This window comes from Phoxinus phoxinus (genome assembly GCF_949152265.1).
Source record: "Phoxinus phoxinus genome assembly, chromosome: 21".
Classification (NCBI taxonomy): Eukaryota; Metazoa; Chordata; class Actinopteri; order Cypriniformes; family Leuciscidae; genus Phoxinus; species Phoxinus phoxinus.
This window is the reverse complement of record NC_136896.1, coordinates 24955386-24973897: the sequence shown is the minus strand read 5'-3', so window position 1 is coordinate 24973897 and position 18512 is coordinate 24955386. Positions and strand designations below refer to the sequence as shown.

At 36.9% G+C, this 18512-nt stretch overlaps 2 protein-coding genes across 7 annotated transcripts in view; both read right to left on the bottom strand.

Annotated features, from left to right (window-relative positions):
- Positions 1 to 204: 204 nt before the first annotated feature.
- On the bottom strand, positions 205 to 3996 carry cyp26a1 (cytochrome P450, family 26, subfamily A, polypeptide 1). The gene is made up of 7 exons (XM_079596060.1): positions 3390 to 3996; positions 3013 to 3237; positions 2361 to 2642; positions 2115 to 2270; positions 1875 to 2009; positions 1636 to 1788; positions 205 to 1542 (listed from the first exon to the last, which is right to left on the bottom strand). The coding sequence occupies exons 1-7, from the start codon at positions 3576 to 3578 to the stop codon at positions 1204 to 1206; spliced, it is 1479 nt and encodes a 492-aa protein (XP_079452186.1). The 5' UTR covers positions 3579 to 3996; the 3' UTR covers positions 205 to 1203.
- Positions 3997 to 9761: 5765 nt separating this feature from the next.
- Positions 9762 to 18512, bottom strand: part of exoc6 (exocyst complex component 6) — a 52175-nt gene continuing 43424 nt past the window's right edge. For 2 of the 6 annotated variants that reach the window (XM_079595552.1, XM_079595554.1), the window contains 4 exons: positions 17026 to 17099; positions 12614 to 12726; positions 11806 to 11817; positions 9768 to 11270 (listed from right to left, as the gene is read on the bottom strand). In XM_079595552.1, the coding sequence (XP_079451678.1) occupies positions 11138 to 11270; positions 11806 to 11817; positions 12614 to 12726; positions 17026 to 17099 (332 nt within the window). In that variant the 3' untranslated portion in view covers positions 9768 to 11137. Of the gene's footprint in view, positions 11271 to 11805; positions 11818 to 12609; positions 12727 to 17025; positions 17100 to 18512 lie in introns of all 6 variants that reach the window. The other 4 variants (XM_079595557.1, XM_079595556.1, XM_079595553.1 and 1 more) reach the window with 2 other exon arrangements.

Here is an 18512-nt window from a genome sequence, read left to right as displayed (position 1 = left end):
GGAAAGGTTTATTGAATCTTTAGACAAAATATTTTAATAAATAAAAAATAATCACTTTTTTTGTTGAGTAGCCTATCATATTTGATAGATCAGGTTTTTATGGAAAGAATTATTCAGAGGCCTAAACTGAGCAAAAACTGCAATTTGATGCAGTTACTGATTTTTCTATTACCCAAAAAAATGTATGAAATTCTGATAGCTTGTATCGTAAATCAATCAGATCTTTATAAAAGTATAGCAGTCCCACTTACATATACACATCAGTTGTCACTCTATATCTCCCAATAATATATCTTATAGTAAGATGATATTTAAATGATATTTTTGTATTTATTGTGGAGGCAGAACACATTAAGGCAATGCAATACAATGATCATTTAGAGATGAACAAATAAACATTCCTCAAAAGCCTAATGTATTTGATACACATATTTTACATGATTTAAAACATTTTTATGGATACCAGTGTTATTCTCTTTATAAATTCACTGATCAAATATGAAACCGTAGACTTTATAGGGTTAAGTAATTACAAACAAGGGGTGTTACAGCTCCACATCTACTTCCAGACAGAGCCGTTTGGATGTTTAATCTAATTGCACTGATTATTTACTGTGATGAAGTTCTCTGCATGCAAACAGTCGGACAACGTGTTCTATTCAAAACCATTATCCTTATATTAACGGTTTCTTAAATTAAGGGCTCCAGGTACTTTGCATTTCATAATGCTTTAGATGTCTGAGATCTCAACGTTCCGGTTTGCAGATTTAAAGCCTTTCAGATAACATACCAATTCCTTTTTTTCTTAACATGAGAAAGGATCGGGGAATTACACGGTCACATTTTATCTTTAAATTTGCATATGCATGTGCTTCCACGTGGATCAATTCTTAAAACATAATAGCAGCAATGAAAATCTTGAAACAACTTGTTTTATTAAATAAAACCCATATGATAAAGAGCAAGTTAAATAAGTTGCATACAGTACAAAAGCTATATAACACAACTACATTATAAATATACATCACAGACACTTTGTAGAATTACAGTGATCCGTGAAAAGTAGTGCCCTCGTTTTTGCTTTCTTGTATAGACTTATATACACATCTTTTATATAAACAAAATATAAAATATTCAATACATCACGGCTCATCTAAAAAACATATGTACAAAGCTCATGTTAGTTCGGGACTCATTTCCAGACTAATTTCTGACGTAACTACTGAACTTGGTGGGGAGATTGTCCACAGGGTACACTGTTGGGCCCGTTTTCATTGTCGGGGGTCCGTTAGAAAGAACCCAGTTGCATTGCTGTGTTAGCTCAACTAAAAAGATCTTGAGTAACACTTTGGCGAATTCTTTGCCGACGCACATCCTGGAACCGCCTCCGAAGGGGATGTAGTTAAACCTGGAGCCGTCCTCCAGACCTTTGCTCATGAATCTCTCTGGCTGGAACTCATCTTTGTTAGGAAACACATCGGCGACGTCATGCGTGTCACAGATGCTGTAAATGACATTCCATCCTTTAGGTATCTGGTAACCCTGAAGAGAAAATAAAAGAATTCAGTGTTGGGAAGACATTTTAAAGCGGTCAACTGTAATATTAAAAATCGCCAGCCCTGAAGTTTAACTCACATTCAATTCAAAGGTTTTGAGAGCCACTCTGAAGCCTCCAGGTACAGGAGGGTTGATTCTGAGAGTTTCTTTAATCACACATCCAGTGTACTTCAGTTGTTCCAAAAGCTCCATACTTAAGGAGTTTCCAGGTGAGTAGATGCCCAATTCAACCTGTTGATTAAAAATAAAAAGTATATTAGCCCACACATTGGTTAAGTATAATGCAATCAGATTGAGAAGAACTTTTTGGATCATACCTTCTCATGAATCTCCTCTCTAACTTTCTGCACCACCTCTGAATTCAGCCCGAGGAACATCACCAGTGAGGTTGCAGTGCTGGCGGTGGTCTCATGACCTCCAAACAGAAGCTCAGTAGCTGCTTCTTTCATTGCCTGAGGGAAAAAAACACTTCATTAATGATGTTTGCAGACTGGATGAGCATACATCACTTTTGAGCATAAAAACAATATCCGACAAGTCGAATGGGAAATAATTACCTGCAGACTGAAGGGCTCTTCACTTCTCCTGCTGTTCTCAATCAACAGCTGAAGAGCATCTTTGTGTTTTTGCTCATTTTCATTGTCATCGTCTTGAATTTTCTTCCTGATGTTCTCCTCAATTTTGGAATGAATGAAATTGCGTGCTCTCAAACCCTGCCAAACAAATTACACATTGTTATTACATGAAATTTATTTCACATACGCTAAAATGCATCTTTAGACTGTTATTATACAATAACTTACCCTGTACAAGCCACTGAAGGGAACATCAATGGGCAAGGAGAACAAGTTTTTGATCATCTCCTCAAAAGCTTCCACCAGTTCCTGCTCGTCCGTCTTGATTTGCTCCGGCTCGAAACCAAGCAGGATTCTCATGGCTATACGGAACATGAGGCGTTTCATCTCCGGGTAAACCAGCACACATGCATCTCTTTGCAGCCAGTCTTGTATGGCACTCTTCACCTCCTGCTGGATCACTGGGATGTAGTGCTCTAGAGCATCTCTTGAGAACGCTCTCATAATGGCCTAAACAGGACATAAAAAAAAAATAATCAATGCATAATTTCTTTCATTTCAATACAAAGATTAAGGTTTAAGATTTACATTGGAATTTGAGGTTCCTCACAAAATCTGAAAAGCTTAGGCTCCTTTTTGATGATGCCTCAAATATTCTATATTTTTTAATCAATGAGTGTTGAATTTCAAGTTCCTCAAAACCTTTCAAATATAGCAGCTTTACAGGAGCAACCACTGACATATACTGTACTACAAAGTTCTTGCATGAGTTTCATCTTATCAGATCCTCTGAGAACAGTGTTGAAATTAGTTTTTTAAAGTAGGCTACACTCAATATTAATACAATTTAATATACAAAATCACTGCTTAGCATCCTTACCTTTTTCTTGTTTTTGTGTTGAATGCCATGAACATTGGAGAGGGTGTCAGAGCCCAGAATAGTTCTCACTGATGCTGGCCACTGAACAGAGACCAGCTTGTGTTCGCCCAGCAGAATCTGCCTCACGTTCTCAGCTCCCATCACCCTGACAGTCGGGTTCCCAAAGAGGTGCGTTTTGTAGATGCATCCGTATTTCTGGCGTTTCATCCGGAGGAACTTCCTTCTCTGTGTAAAAGGACAACGTGTTAAGATTCCAAACGCATGTTTTGATCCACATATCCGATATTAAACACAACAAAACATTTGCGAGCATCGCATTTACCAATCAAGTACAATCAGCTGAACTTGTGCAAATTGCAATAAAAGTGCACGCGTACCTGGAGGATCAGCTGGAGCGTTTCTCCAATGAAGGGTAAGCCCATTGTACCTGGCGGCAGTGGTCTACCACAGCTCGGATCGACCCGTCGAATCAATAACATCTCCCACAACTTAACCGCGGCGAGAAAGAGCAAAACGGGAAGCACGATGGTGCAGAGAAAGGTGACTATGAGAGTGTACAGACCCATGGTGAAGCGCGCAACGATCGCTAAAGAACTTCTGGAGAGGAGACGCGTATTTACGCGCAGACTGAGGACGTTCTCGCCTGTGCGCCCTTATATATCCATTGCGCGCAGGTCTCCTCCTGTTACCTTCCTCAGATAAATTAGTTCACACAAAGTTCATCTTTAATTGTGGTGTCATCTCGCCCCGCCCACAGGGCAGAAGCTGCTCCAAACTCTGAACCATTTGTTATAGGCGCATTTTAATACCACCTCCCGTAGAAGGCAGACAATCCTGAGATTTCACTTTGAAAAGGTGTTAATTCCCCCGACACAAAAGGAAGCATCCGAGGCTCTTTTGTTGCCAATATTCCCGTCGTTTACACTCATTACTCTGGGCTTGTGTGCCATCAGAAATGCCGCAGAGGATTTAATTGAGGAGCTTAAACTGTGAAGCTTTACTTTTACATTTTAAATCCCTTAAATGGCCCTCTTTTTGTCCTTCTTTGGCGTGGGGGCCCTTAATAGGCCATTACACAGGTTAGACAGCTTACCTGTAAAGTTAAATGGCGGTATTTATCTGTATTTATTTATTTATTTATTTATTTCATATTAAAACAATTAATTACTGGGATTTTTTATATTAAAAAAATAAGATGATATTAGTGAATTTTCAACAACATGTCCTGTTTCTATTACTATAAATGTACAGTTGATTTGCTAAAAAATCAACAACAACATTGATACAGAGCTCATTCAGGTCGTTTTTCTCTGGTATTTGCTGCTAGATCTGATAACAATATCAATATGCATTGCAATATAATAATTGACTTCTGTCTGTTTATCTAGACATCTGAGATCAGTGTTTGAAATAAGTTATGACAGATATATGTCTTGAGTACTGTGGTGAACTGGATCTGATCTCATATTAGACTTTAACCTGGAACGGTGCCATTGATGTTGTTTTCATGTGGAGCAGAGTGTGCAGTAATATCATAAATATGAACATTGTCTCATTGCGGGTTCAAACCCGGGTCAGCTTAAAAAGTGACGGAGCAGAGCAAGGTTACGGTACATGAAGAGCAAACACCCACAGCAGTCTGAATTACTGTTTTTACGACAGCCATAACGTGGAAAAAACAAGCTGGGAAGGCAGTCAATTAAAGAGACAGGATGGCTCCAAATTTTTCCCTCTCTTCATTCTTTGATGTGTGTCTGCCCTGCATTTCACCTTTCATCCTGTGTGATGGGATGGGGAAAACTCACGCATGACATATCTATGTTAAGCCGGTATTTTAGGTATGTGTCTATGTAAGCAACTCATTCATATGTTACCCCATTACACGACCGTTGCCATATTTATTCTTCGGCATGACCCGACCGTGCCAAATGCCCTAAGCGAACCTTCAAACTTGGCCTTATTTGTGAATTTGTGCAATTATGAGTCCTGTTTTCCCTCGTAAGAGTCGTAGAAGTGTGTGAAATGCTTTGATGAACCTAATAAACTCTTTCAACCGGCGCCAAGAGCAATGCAACCTGAAGTTCAAGGATAGTTCCCTAAAGAAAGCTTGTATAAATTCTTCCTATAGCATCTTTCTATTACAATTGTATTCTAAAAACTGTGATATACTCTAAAGGGCTGTACTTTAACCCATTTAATCCACTGGTAACATTTGTGATGAAACTTAACCATTGAGTTTGAAAATGGATTTTATATGAATTTATAAAGCTGATTAATTCCATTTTTGCCCGGGAAGTACATGTGATATATGTCATAGATCCATAAATGTATGCGTATCCTGTGTCCTGGTAAACCTGGTCAACTCTACATAATGGGGACAACATTTTATTTTCAGATCCCCATGAGGAAAACAGCTTATAAATCATACTAAGTGATTTTTTTTTTTGAAAATGTAAAAATGCAGAAAGTTTTATGTGATGGGTAGGTTTAGGGGTAGTGTTAGTGTAAGGGGATATAATATACAGTTTGTACAGTATAAAAATCATTATGTCGATGGAAAGTCCCCATAAAACATGAACACACAACATGTGTGTGTGTGTGTGGCCCTGGTATTCCCTACGTTATGGGGACCAAATGTCCCTATGTCCCATTTTTACCTTGTGAGGAAAATGTTTTGTTCCCCATGAGGAAATAAGCTAACAAATCATACAGAATTCTATTTTTAGAAAATCTAAAATAGCATAAAGTGTCCTGTGATGAGTAGGTTTAGGGATAGGGTTAGTGTAGGGGGAAAGAATATTAGTACATTATAAAAACCATTACGTCTATGGAAGGTCCCCATAAAACATGAAAACCCAACGTGTGTGTGTGTGTGTGTGTGTGTAAATCTTCAATTGGTTTCATTGAGCTATCCAAAGACCCAAATACACACTGTAAAAAAAATATAAGATCAATAAGTTGACAACATATGTTTTTATTGCTTTAACTCTTCATTTTCAACTATTTTATGTTATATAGGAGTCAGTTTAATGTAATTCAAATGATTGTACTTAAAAATTTAAAGCAACAAAATTTTACAGTGCATGTGTTATAGCTGGAAACACTTGGGATTATGAACCATCTAATAGTCCTGACAATCCAGTGAACTGAATTGAATTTTACGTACCAAATGTTCTATTCTTTAACATTTTAGTCTAAAAAATCACTTTCATTTTGCATTCAGATGTTTTCAATATAAACTGAAGCTAAATCACAAAGTATTTTTAAAGGCAAAGGGAGTTGCCTCAACACTTTCCCCCCCTCTATTTATTTCTCATTTCGATGTTTATTCAGCGATCTTGAGAGTAATCTGAGTCATCGCTATCGATACGTGTCCCGTATGAGCTGTAATCTCCAACACTGAGTGTGTGTTGATCTCAGTGCTCCTTCCCGGGTGAGGGTGACCCGCCGGTGACCCTACAGCGCGGACCCTGACATCTCTGTGAACTCTGGCCACAAAGCTCGCCAAGTTCACTGTCCATCAAATAACGAGATACGCAGCCTGAGCAGCAGTAATTATCCACACTGCCATCTATTCTGTGCTGTCCATCACAAAAATCAAATCAAGGGCATCATTAAAGCCACTTACAGTAATGTTCTAATTGGGTCAAGAGATAAACAGCCTTTCACTGGTGTGCGAGAGAGAGAGTTTTAATTGGAGCCTTGGATGTTGGTCGTCGCCTTTATCACAGTTTCACCCCCTTCATCACAGAGGTCCACCGCCTATATTTAGCTATACAAGGAATAGGCCGTTTTAAAAGGTGGTGAAAATGAGTCTGCAAATTATAACTTTGGGTAGAATTTTGTAAATTAATTTCTGACAGGAATTTTCAAGGGCACAAGATGTGGGTTCGTAACAAATGCGCATTAACAAATCGTATTTTGTTAAACGCCAACCATTTTAAATATGTTTTAAACAAAACACGCTTTTGTGCGCCCTGACTTGTAATCTAACTTTTGTGTTGACTAAACATGTTTGTCAATTTAATTACTCACCCTCAAATTGTTTCAAACCTGTATTCTTTTATTTCTTCTGCTGAACACAACAGAATACATTTAGAAGAATATGGGTAACCCAAACAGTTGTGGGGCACCATTTTTATTTTCTCTCCCTATGGAAGTCAATGGTGCCCCACAACTGTTTGGCTACTAACATTCTTCAAAATACCTTCGTTTGTCTTCAACAGAAGAAAGAAACTCATACAGGTTTGGAACAACTTGAGGGTGAGTAAATGATGACAGAATTTTTTTTTTTTTGGGTGAACTATCCCTTTAATTAATGGCGTCAGATTCCCCCATCCCCACATAATTCGGACCGTGATGAAAATGAATCGTTTTCTATTAACACGTATAAGGATATCTACGCTCGTTTGAAATTAATTTATATAGCCTACAATCATATAAAATTATTCATTGTCAGGTATTCCAGATTAGGCTATAATATGATAGGCTACAACCGGCATTTCTTTACATTGGATGACGTGTACGCAGCCTGGAGCTACTGTTTTTCTTTTTCTTTTTGTGGAGCTACTGGTTGTTGTTGTTGTTTCCTCGCATAAAATGACTCGCATTAGTGACACGTGGCACAGCTATAGGTAGTGAATTTGTCTTTGATTTATGAGTTTACATGACATATAGACCAGCGAACGCTGTTTGAACCGTGAGCACCGCAGGAGGGGGTCACGAGAGCACAGCCAAACAGTTCACTAAAGGGTCAGACTGAAGACTGACTTTAAGCTAACCTCCAGCCTCTGGAGTCTCATTCTGTCTTTTATTTGCATTTAAAAATACTGCTGCTATTAAAGGCTCTTTCCCTGCCAAACAAAACAAAACGATTAGATGGCAGAATATATAAAACGTTCTTAACTGTGTCACTAATGGGTGAAAAGACCTTATATGGTAATTCCTGTTCTGCAGTGGCTTTGAATGCTCTTGCTTTTGTGTATATATAAAAAAGAATGTCACTGAGGTGTAATTTAAATAATTATTTCTATAAAAGAGTAGGCTATAGCGGATTAAAACAAGATTATAGGCACTTGAATGTAATTATCATACCTTGATTATTTACAAAATGGGCTGAGCTGAAGTTAGCCTTGCTCATTGCTCAGTGAGAGTTTACTTTAGGTGTGTCAACTTGAAGTTCATTTTGATCATTTTTATTTAAGTTTAAGCAACCAACTTCTGTAATGGTGTTGTAAATCTGTACTTTATTTTACAGTCCCTGTTCCCCTGTTATGACACTATAACTACCCTGAACATACCCCTAAACCAATGTATTACCTTACACTCAGTACTTTTTTATGCCTGATGAAGGTCGTGAGACTGAAACGTTGCTAATAAAAATTTTATACTCATTTGCAAGTATTGATAGTGTGCGGGAGTTCCGTTGTTTTTTCTAAGGCATGTTAATAAAACATAAATGTCCTAATTTAACTAAAGCGTCTCCCATCTTAATCTGAGCCCTGTTTGTAAAACCAGGCATGAAAAGTGATCAGTTGAATGAACTTAATAATTTTAAGGCAATGGGTTTCCTTACTTTTTTTAAGTAGGCTAAATGTTATAAACTAGATGCGTAAATGAAAAAAATAATTGATGTTGTCAAGTTCACATTACTTAATATTTTTCAATTACACAGTTTATTTACCTCACTTTTTTGAAGTCAAGTCAATTGATCACTTTTTACAGTGTACGTAATATTTTATTTTAGATTATATACAAATAGGCTATAGCTTTATTGTCTGGGTGAGTGACAAGGGCACAACAATAAAACATCTAAATAAAAGGCACTTGAAAAGTAACGAAAACACAGGATGAGGGCATGGAAAAAAGTTTTCAAGTCACTTATATGGGAACTTTCACACATCAAAAATTAAAAATGGAGAGCTGAAAAAAATCCAATAAAAGCACCCAAATTTGTTAAAGAAATACCCTAAACAGTTTTTATAAAGCACTGCTCAACAAGCTATTATTTTCTGGTGTATACTACTGAATAAAGCAAAGATGCATGAGATGCTGAAGTAGGGTGAATTTAGGTTGATTGGGACACTTCTCGGGACAGTCATCTCAATGGCTAAAAGTGTCCCAATCCCCCTGAATTCACCCTACCTAAGAAGAGTCAGTGCAGCATCTCTCCAGTGAGCGGCCAGCCCACAGAGCCCCTGGGGAAGAGCAGACGGCCTGAGTCCCGTGCGATGGTCCAGCCCAGGGCCCAGTTGTGCCCAATTCTGGTTTAGGATTTAAATTTAGGTTTAGGATTAGGCAACCAGGCAGTGGCATCAACGAGGGGGTTAATAATTTGTATATATATATATTACTTCAAATGCATTCTTCTAAAACAAATACATTACTAATATAAATATAATAAAACTTTACTTGTAATATAATTCAGTATAGGTTAATAAACACTTAACACATATATATATGTGTGTGTGTGTGGTTAATAGTGATATATATATATATATATATATATATAGGTTAATAGTGTTTATTAACCTACTGAATTATTATATTACAAGTAAAGTTTTATTATATTTTAGTATTTTAATTTTTTTTAGAAGAATGCATTTGAAGTAATATATATATATATATATATATATATATACACACACACATATTTATTTGACGTGAAATCTGTGTTTACATTTCTCTGTACAGAGCGACAAAACTGTGGTTAAGATATTAAGAAGCAAAAGAATTGATCAAATGTATTTCTGTGATAATATTTTATTAAAGCACACAAATAAAAATGAGTGGGCTTTGAAAACAGCTGAAGTCACTTGGGTTTGTGTAACTCCAGGTAATGCCAGAGAGAGATTTATGGATATTGTGATTCTGTCTGCCTTTTTGAAATGTTGAATATCAGGGTGACACTTTATAATAACTTTCATTAACAAACATTTTATATAATGTTGAACAGATCATTGGTTAATGTACATTCAAATACTTGTAATGTTTTGAAACCATGATTCATCTGTTTTGAATATTTAAATATTACGGAACTACTGATTTGTTAAGGAAGTCTTTGAATGATGAGAGTTATTTTAAAGCGAAACCAATATTAGTGTTGTTACAGCCATGAAATGGAAATATGGAAACACTCTCAGAGCTAAATGACAAATGTTTTATCTTTACATTCCATTCCCCCCAATTTTAACAAAATATTGTGGTATATACAATGGTACTCTAAATACATAAGCATACAGTTGCTTTTAAAACTTAAATAATTTTCAGTGCAAAATGCCTGTTAAAAATAACTTTTAAGAAACAAAATAAAACCATAAGTGGATAACGAAATATTGTGATTTTTCCCCCAATGCAACTTTGCACAGTCTGTAGCTGGACCAATTATTGCTTATTTATTTTCACCGTAAAATGAGATTGTAAAGCATTTGAACCCAAAGCTTTCTATTCACCCTGAGAAAATAAAAATTAAATATAATTCTGTGGCGCATCTGTACATCATCATTCAGTGAAATGTAGCTGACGGTTTTAGATTCTTTTACATGAACGAGTGCTTTTTGTGCACACAAACTGCCAATTTAAAAAGAAAAAAAAGGAAGCATTCTCATGCAAATGTTTTTTATCATTTATAAGTCACCTAATCTGAGTCAAATTCAACTCAAGGCAGACGGATGGGAAGCATGATTCCATTGCAGTGTTAAATACATTTAAAAATATTTACAATAAAAACTTCATCCTTGTTACACTAGGGAGAATTTCATACAGGTTGCAATGACCATCAGCATCAGCAGTCACATACACACCTCCGCTCTCTCGAGTGTAGTGTTACAGTCATTGCACTTTCACAACGTACAAAACATAATTCTCAACCTTTAAAAATACATTACAAAAAAATTACTGCATAACTTCTGTTTTTTTTAATCTCTTCATCAATTTACATTATTAGCCTACAGTGGTGAATATTTTGGCAGAAGACATGGAGGATGCAGTCAAAATATACCACAGTACTTCGAGAGTTGTTACCTTACAGCGACTTAAAAAAAAGGGCCAAAGCAAGAAGAATAATATAGTTTATAAGTTACGTCGTCAAAACCAGCCCAGTGTTTTGGAGTTCGTGTGAACGACTCTAGGAATGCTGGGACATTCCATTCACCAGACTTCTCAGCTGCTTCACCACCGTCTCGATCAACTTCTGCTTGTCACGGTCGTTCTTTCTGAACTGGGAGAAGATGTTGTTCTTTTTACTCGTGTCTTTCATCCTAGAAAAGCAATATGAGACAAAAATATAGGTTTATAACAGCATTAGAGCTTATGATGAACATGAACATGACGTGAACAGTTCAGAAAATACCTCTTTAATACACACAAACACACACACACACAATATATATATATATATATATATATATATATATATATATATATATATATATATATATATATATATATATATATATATATATATATATACATACACACACACACATACATACAGCCTGTGTAAATGCATGTTTCGTGATATATATGCTACATCAAATGCTGAATATTCAGAGCGGTTAGAGTCATTAGTAATGATTTATTTAAGATATATTGATGCATGACTTATGTATCATGATATGTGAATTGTTCATATAATATTAGTATTCAGCCACTCTGTACAGTATGTATGCTGAAATGGGTGTGGGATGAATAAATGATGGTGAAATAAATTATTTTTATTCTAAGAATGATATTCATGCAGCATATCACATTACTATGGAGAGAGAGAGAAAAATCCATGTTGGATCTACGTACCCCCTGTTGACTCTGGCATTGGTTAGTAAAACAAAGAAAGAAAGAAAAAGGACGAAGATTATATATTAGATTGAAAGGTCAAAGCAGAGGTCCATTGTTCAGATCACTCCATCTTTTATTCACTGATGTTTGAGGTTCTGTTCCAAAACTAGTGAGCTGCCTTCTAAGGGTGTGTTCACACTTGGCACGTTTGGTTCTATTAAAACAAACTCTGGTGTGATTGCTCTGTTAATGCGGTTCATTTAAATAAATGTGAACGCTGCGATCCGAACCCTGGTGTGCACCAAATAAGCGGACCGAGACCCATCTTTTCAGTTCCAAACGATGCGGCTTGACTGAAATATGAATGCAACATGGACCAAAGACAGGACGTAATGTCACAAGATGCGACCCAAAAAGGACGAGCGCATTTAGCCCAGCATTCCCGTAGCAAAATATGCCATAAAAGCCTTTTTTTCGAACCAGAACTAAATGTATCATTTTCATAGGCTAACTATGATAACTCGAGTTATGATAACTCGAACTAACTCCAGGATAAAGCTGCGCTTTTCCTTTAAAAACACAAGTAACAGATTTCCATGAAATAGTTTAAAGTTACATATCACCGCACAACCTACACATCCCAGCATAAACGCTCCTGATATATTTTTTGGTTTGGATCAAAAGAACCAAGAGAAGTGAACTACAAGTGTGAACACCCTAAGGCTGCATGATAACCATAATGGTGAAGTACTCTGTGAAGCTCAATGGAGTTTGATTTGAGCATTTCTTCACTGAACTGAAGGAAAAAGTAGAAAACAATACGTACTTCTCCAAAAGTGCAAGTGCAGTGGAGGGGTTAACCCGCAGGTACTTTGAGGTGGGCTGTCCGTAGTCTGCCAGGTACGTGGACCAATCCCACACCATAAACAGATCTAGAAGCTTCAACACAGGAAACAGACGCTCCATATAAGCAATGATTTACACAAATCAACAGAGTCAAGAACAGAACTGCAGTGTGAACCAATAGAATAGGGTGTAAAACAAGTGAAGATGAATAAATGTCATTTGCATTTGTTTTCATTAAACATAGTAATAAGCATGGCTGTCAAACATTATGACCAATCAATTTATAAAACTATGAATTATTTTATAGAGATTGCAAACAGAATTCAAGCCAGTGAAATATATATCAGACCTGAGAGTACTGAACATTTTCAAATTAATGTTTTTTTTCTTCCAATATTTTATTTATTTGCATTACTTTTCCAGACTTTTTCCATGGGAAAATCCTGATCACAAGAAACTAACAATATTAGAAGTGCACTATTAAAAAAACAACTCGCAAAAACAACAACTAACAAATGTATAAAAGAGTAGCTTGAACGGAGTCTATTATTTTGTGTTGTTTGAACAAGAATACTCTAAACATTTTGATAACAAAAGTTGCTTAATTGACTTAAACATTCAAGTATTTGATCAAAACCTGTCTAAATGTTGTCCCAAATCGATTCATCTGAACAAACAATTTTACACTGAACAATGTTTTGCATGTTTTGTTAAGTATTACATACCGGTATTTGATACATCAGATTTAGGATCATATAGTATCAGAGGATGAGAATATGGAGCTCATATTTAAGGAAGAAAAGATCACCTCTCAACTTTATTCAGAGGCTCAAACTGAGCAAAAATATGCAATTTGGTGCAGTTGCTGATATTTAAATGGCAAAAGAAGATGTAATATAAATCAATGAAAACGTTCTAACAGTAAAGCAGCCATTTACATAAAATATAAGCCGTCACTCTCCTAATAATGTCTTCAGATGATATTCAAATGTCTAGATTTATGATTAAGTTTTAATCGTGGGGGCAAAACATGAAGCAATGCAATATAGTGATGATTAAGAAAATAAATAAATAAATAAACGTTCCTAATTTATATGGCCTAATTTATCATACTTGATACTTACATTTTAACGTGGGTTTTCTAAAAAATTATGTATGGATAATCAAATTTATAAGTTGCTTCAGTCCAATAAGTGTTCATCTTGAAATATTACTAACAATACATCAAGTTATTGTTACATTTATTTTTGATTTTACAGCAACAAATACAAATGTACGACGACCTGAAGGGGTATTTTTTTCTCCCAATTATACTAAAACTTTTACTTGCAAAGTTTTCCGTTGTGAAGTTTCCTAATTTGTATTTAGTCAAGTCGTCTTTTTATACAGTGCATAACAAAAAAGAGTCAGAAGTTGTCCAAAGAGAAGTGTGTGAGGTCATACACTAATGGTGGGGGTTAGTACCAGGGCACTTATTGGGGAGCTGGGAGCACTTTAAATGCAAAAGGAAGAGCAATCCCTCCGTGACCTCTAGATAACCCACAGAGGAGCTAATCCTGGCTCCACGGTGCTCTGGTCAGTGGGCTCCCTGCCACTTTGCAACTCGGATTCAAAGCAAGGCTCTGGACACATTGAACTTAATTTGCTGGAGAAGGGCCAGATCACTCACCTCTATGTATGCAAATCAATATCAATCAATGGGGGACAATTCCTGGATGGCTCGTTCATTATGGAGGACTGGGAGAGGAGGGTTCAGGGGGCTAATAGCACTTCACACCTACTATGTGGTCCGTATTGAGGAGGTCTGTTTTTCGGACCGTTATTTAGTGCTGTTTGCTGCTCCTGCTGGGCTGTGACAATATTGCTGCTAAACACACTAAGACCCTGCGGAGCATCATGGGCAACAAGACTATCTGCTAGTAAATGTCAATATATGCAGACCCTGGGCTGGGTTAATATAGCTAAATCAATTGAACTTAAACTTATGCATTTTGTAGACGCTTTTGACCATGGAGACTTATACGTCAATCATATGAGTTCATGCATTCCCTGGATTTTAAAGCTTGGACTGTTATGAATTAGATCTTGTTGTTTTTCAGCCTTTTTGAGAGTATCCGATAAACAGTGGAATCCCAAAGTCCGGGAGCACACTCAAAATCTGGGATGCAAAATCTAATATAAAGATTTAGTAGCATTATAATCCCAGCAAAGTGCATTTCTTCAAAAGATCTCACCGCTACAGATTCACGAGCCCAACATGATCTGACACGGTTCACAGTGAGTGTGAGAAAAGTTCACTTCTGAATGTTTTAGTTGAAGATAATTAAGGGGGCATTTATTATTACATCGATTCTGTAATGATTCAATGTTGTGTTTTGTTTGCCAATTGTTGCAAAAAGTGACTAGTTACTGGAAAAGCTGGACCAATAGAACAACTGCTCTATTGTTACACTACTAAAAAGCTACTTTTAGTTACTTATTCGTGACGGCGGTGAAAGTGAAGAACACAGTAAACTAGGCATGTTCAAAAATGTGCCTTAAGACATTTCAGTCTCTGTTAAGTGATGTGAACAAGTGAATTTTTTACCAGTATTAGTACAAGCATCTGCAGCCCTGCACAGTATCACCTTACAGACAACAAGGACTTAAGGAAATGTTTAAAACATGACAGAGTAAACACGAGTCTCCATTAGCCGCTGCGTGATTGGCAGGGACACTGTGACCTCTCTATTCGGTGTCGGCACATGCTCAAAGGAAAAAAAAAAAACGTTAGCTACGCCACGCCAGCCTGCGATAAGAGCTCTAGGGCAGATCTGCGTCATAATGTGTGATGGGAAGGTTATCTACGCTGGGGGTTGGGGTGATCGCCAGCGCTCTGCTCTCCTTATCTCTGACCCTGCTCGAGCTCCGCTCCGTCCGTATTGGAGCCAGAGCTCACTGAGTGCACTTGAGAGAAGCTGTCAGCAAATCCTCCAAGAAACCAGGCGAGGATCAAAGCGGCGACATGCTAATGGTAATCGAGAGGTCTTGGCGAGTAGCCGCAGTCGTGACACGCTGAAAGACGCCACTCCGACCAGAGCGTGGCATGCAGATAAAACCAGAGCTGCGCGTTTCTTCATTTCCCATGAACAGGTGGTTCACAGTGAGGCTTGAAACTGAAGGGATCAATTCACTATGATTGTTTTCATAGCCTTCAATTTGCACATTGTTTGAAGGACAATGTGAAATACATTTTTGTTAAATAAATACAGAAGATAAGGGTGTAACAATATGTCGTGTCACAATGTATTGAAATACAAAAATGCAACAATGTGTATTGTGGAAAGTGACAATATGTATCGTGGATAGTGACAATCTGTGTTGGGTGTAGTTCACTCAAAATGAAAATTACTGAGTGAGAAAAAATTCAAGTTTACAGATTTTCATTGTCAGTACTACATTAAACTACTATAATGTTAAATATAATGTATAATAATGCAATGGGGGAATATTTATGGGTCATGATAATGCCAAATGTCTTATCTTACCAGTAATAAGTGGCCTACATTATTTTAAAAATATCCAGTCAGTGAGTGCAATCATATTAGTCTGAAATAATTCTGTATTTTCAGCTTCAGAATCATGAATATTTTTATTCTGGTGTCACCGTTGTCCTGTGCATTGGGTTACCAGCACCAAGTCCAAGACTATTCATTTCCACACCCAATGTAACACCAAATTTAACATTTTAAGCAACAGTAAATTTTTTGTTAACGTTTTACCATATGTCTTGGGAGTCTCGCAATAATATTGTATCGTGAGTTCAGTATCGTGATATGTATCGAATTGTGACATGAGGATATCAATACACCCCTAACAGAAGATAAAATCCAAATAGAAAATACCAAGATATATAATATATCACCATTCAGCCAAAAAACACAGAGAAAAGAGTTTTGGCCCATATCGCCCAGTCCTCCAAGGATGTTCTTGACAACTGTGCGTGCGATTTGAAGACACTGGCCTTCAGCTTTCAGAAGTCGTATAACGTCAAAAGAGGTATTAGAAATCGGAGGGGATTTTCCAATTAGTAACGCCACACCCTAATAATACTTCCTTCTATGACATAGCTTTGTAGAAGAAACCTTGACATGACCTCGGTTTACACCTTAAGCACCTCAGGCCCAGATTAAAAGTTCAAACTCCAAGCAGCACACAAAAACAGGAGCAAACGGTGAAAAAGCATAATGAACCCCACTGCGACTAAGTGATTTCCCCTCCTGGAGGTAAGAGTGTTCAGGTTGGGATAATCCATTAGTGGCTGTTAATGCTGTACGTTCTCCACCCTTCCCCTCAGCTCCAGTCAAAAGGACTGTTGATCAAGAATAGTCATGTCTGCAGAGAGGTCTGTACCTGTCGGAGGTCGATGAAGGCCAACTGCAGCGTGTCGCCCTGGAATCCTGGCACGGGCTCTGAGCTGGCAAACACTGCAAGCGGAATACGGAAATAGTTCATATTAATATAGGGTTATTTAAACAGTTGGAGCGCATCGTGTAAATACATCAAATCAAACTCTTGAACAATGTTTACAAAGCATTATTATTTCTCTAAAATGTTAACCATATGGCTAAAGAAAGCCAACATACTGATCTACTATATAAACGTCTTCTAGTTATTGTTATTATTTCTGAGACTACATTTTCTAACATTAACACATCGTAAAGCATCCAAATATCCACCAAACTCAGACTGAGCTTGTTTTTAGGCTTGTGTTGCTGTATCTATTTGTAACTGATCAGACTTCAGGTTTTCCAAAACCAGACGATCGATTGAATGATGATCACTTTTTGGAAAACCATGGATAGATAAATGGACGGACGGATGGATGGAAACTTTGATGTTGGTTCAAAAACATAGTTAGTCAGTCAGTTAGATTTGATCAACTGGTTTTGGAAAACCATAATTCTATATTCAATATTAGTTAGTTAGTTGGTTCTTTGTTATATTTGATCAACTGGTTTTGGAAAACCATAATTCTATATTCAATATTAGTTAGTTGGTTGGTTCTTTGTTATCTTTGATCATCTGTTTTTGGAAAAACATGGATGATCAAAAACAGATGATCTAAGATAACCAACCAACCAATCAACCAAGCAACCAACCAACCAACCAACCAAAACCAACCAATATTAAATATAGAAATATGGTTTACCAATTGATCAAAACTAACTGAATGACTAACTATCTTTTTGAACCAACATCAAAGTTTGTTTAAAGGCTTTACTATCCAGTTTATTTTAATGCAATTAAAATGATATGAGAAAAAAAGACAACTGGACAACTATGTTGAAGATCTGTCAATTATTCAGATTAGGCGAAAACTTCTGCAAGAATCTCTGACCATTAAATGCTGGATGAACAGTTCAGACGGTGACCGACAGGTACACAGATAGCATAGATCCTTTCCTCAGAGGTTTTTATGGTAACATATAAACAGACCCACTATGAGCACTGAGATTAATCAATAGTCAATCAATCAATAGTACAGTATGTTCATATGCACTTGAGCTTCAGTGAGTTATTTGAGATGCAGTCTTCGCCTGTCTGTCCAAGAATACATGATGCAAAACCATGCTCAAGAGGACCCAGGTTTGAGTCTGATTTATCTCAAAACTCTCTGTTCCTCCACTTTCCTGTCAACTATCCACTGAGTCACTATATAGTAAAATAAAATAATCTAACAAATCAGACTGTACACTCACAACATGTGAAAAGTATTTCTGTAGGTGCATCTTAACTCTTGTGTTTTGACTAGTGTAAGATGAACTGCCGCTAATGGGACGAACACCATTCAGACCTTAGAGAAGGGTCAGGCGATCCCCGGCGTACCTGTGCAGTTG

Coding starts and splice junctions, on each gene's coding strand:
- cyp26a1 (XM_079596060.1), bottom strand. CDS start 3,578: ATGGGTCTGTACACTCTCATAGTCACCTTTCTCTGCACCATCGTGCTT. Junction 2,010..2,114: donor AAGAGCCCTTCAGTCTGCAG/GTAATTATTTCC, acceptor TTTTTCCCTCAG/GCAATGAAAGAAGCAGCTAC. Junction 1,543..1,635: donor TCAAAACCTTTGAATTGAAT/GTGAGTTAAACT, acceptor TTTTCTCTTCAG/GGTTACCAGATACCTAAAGG.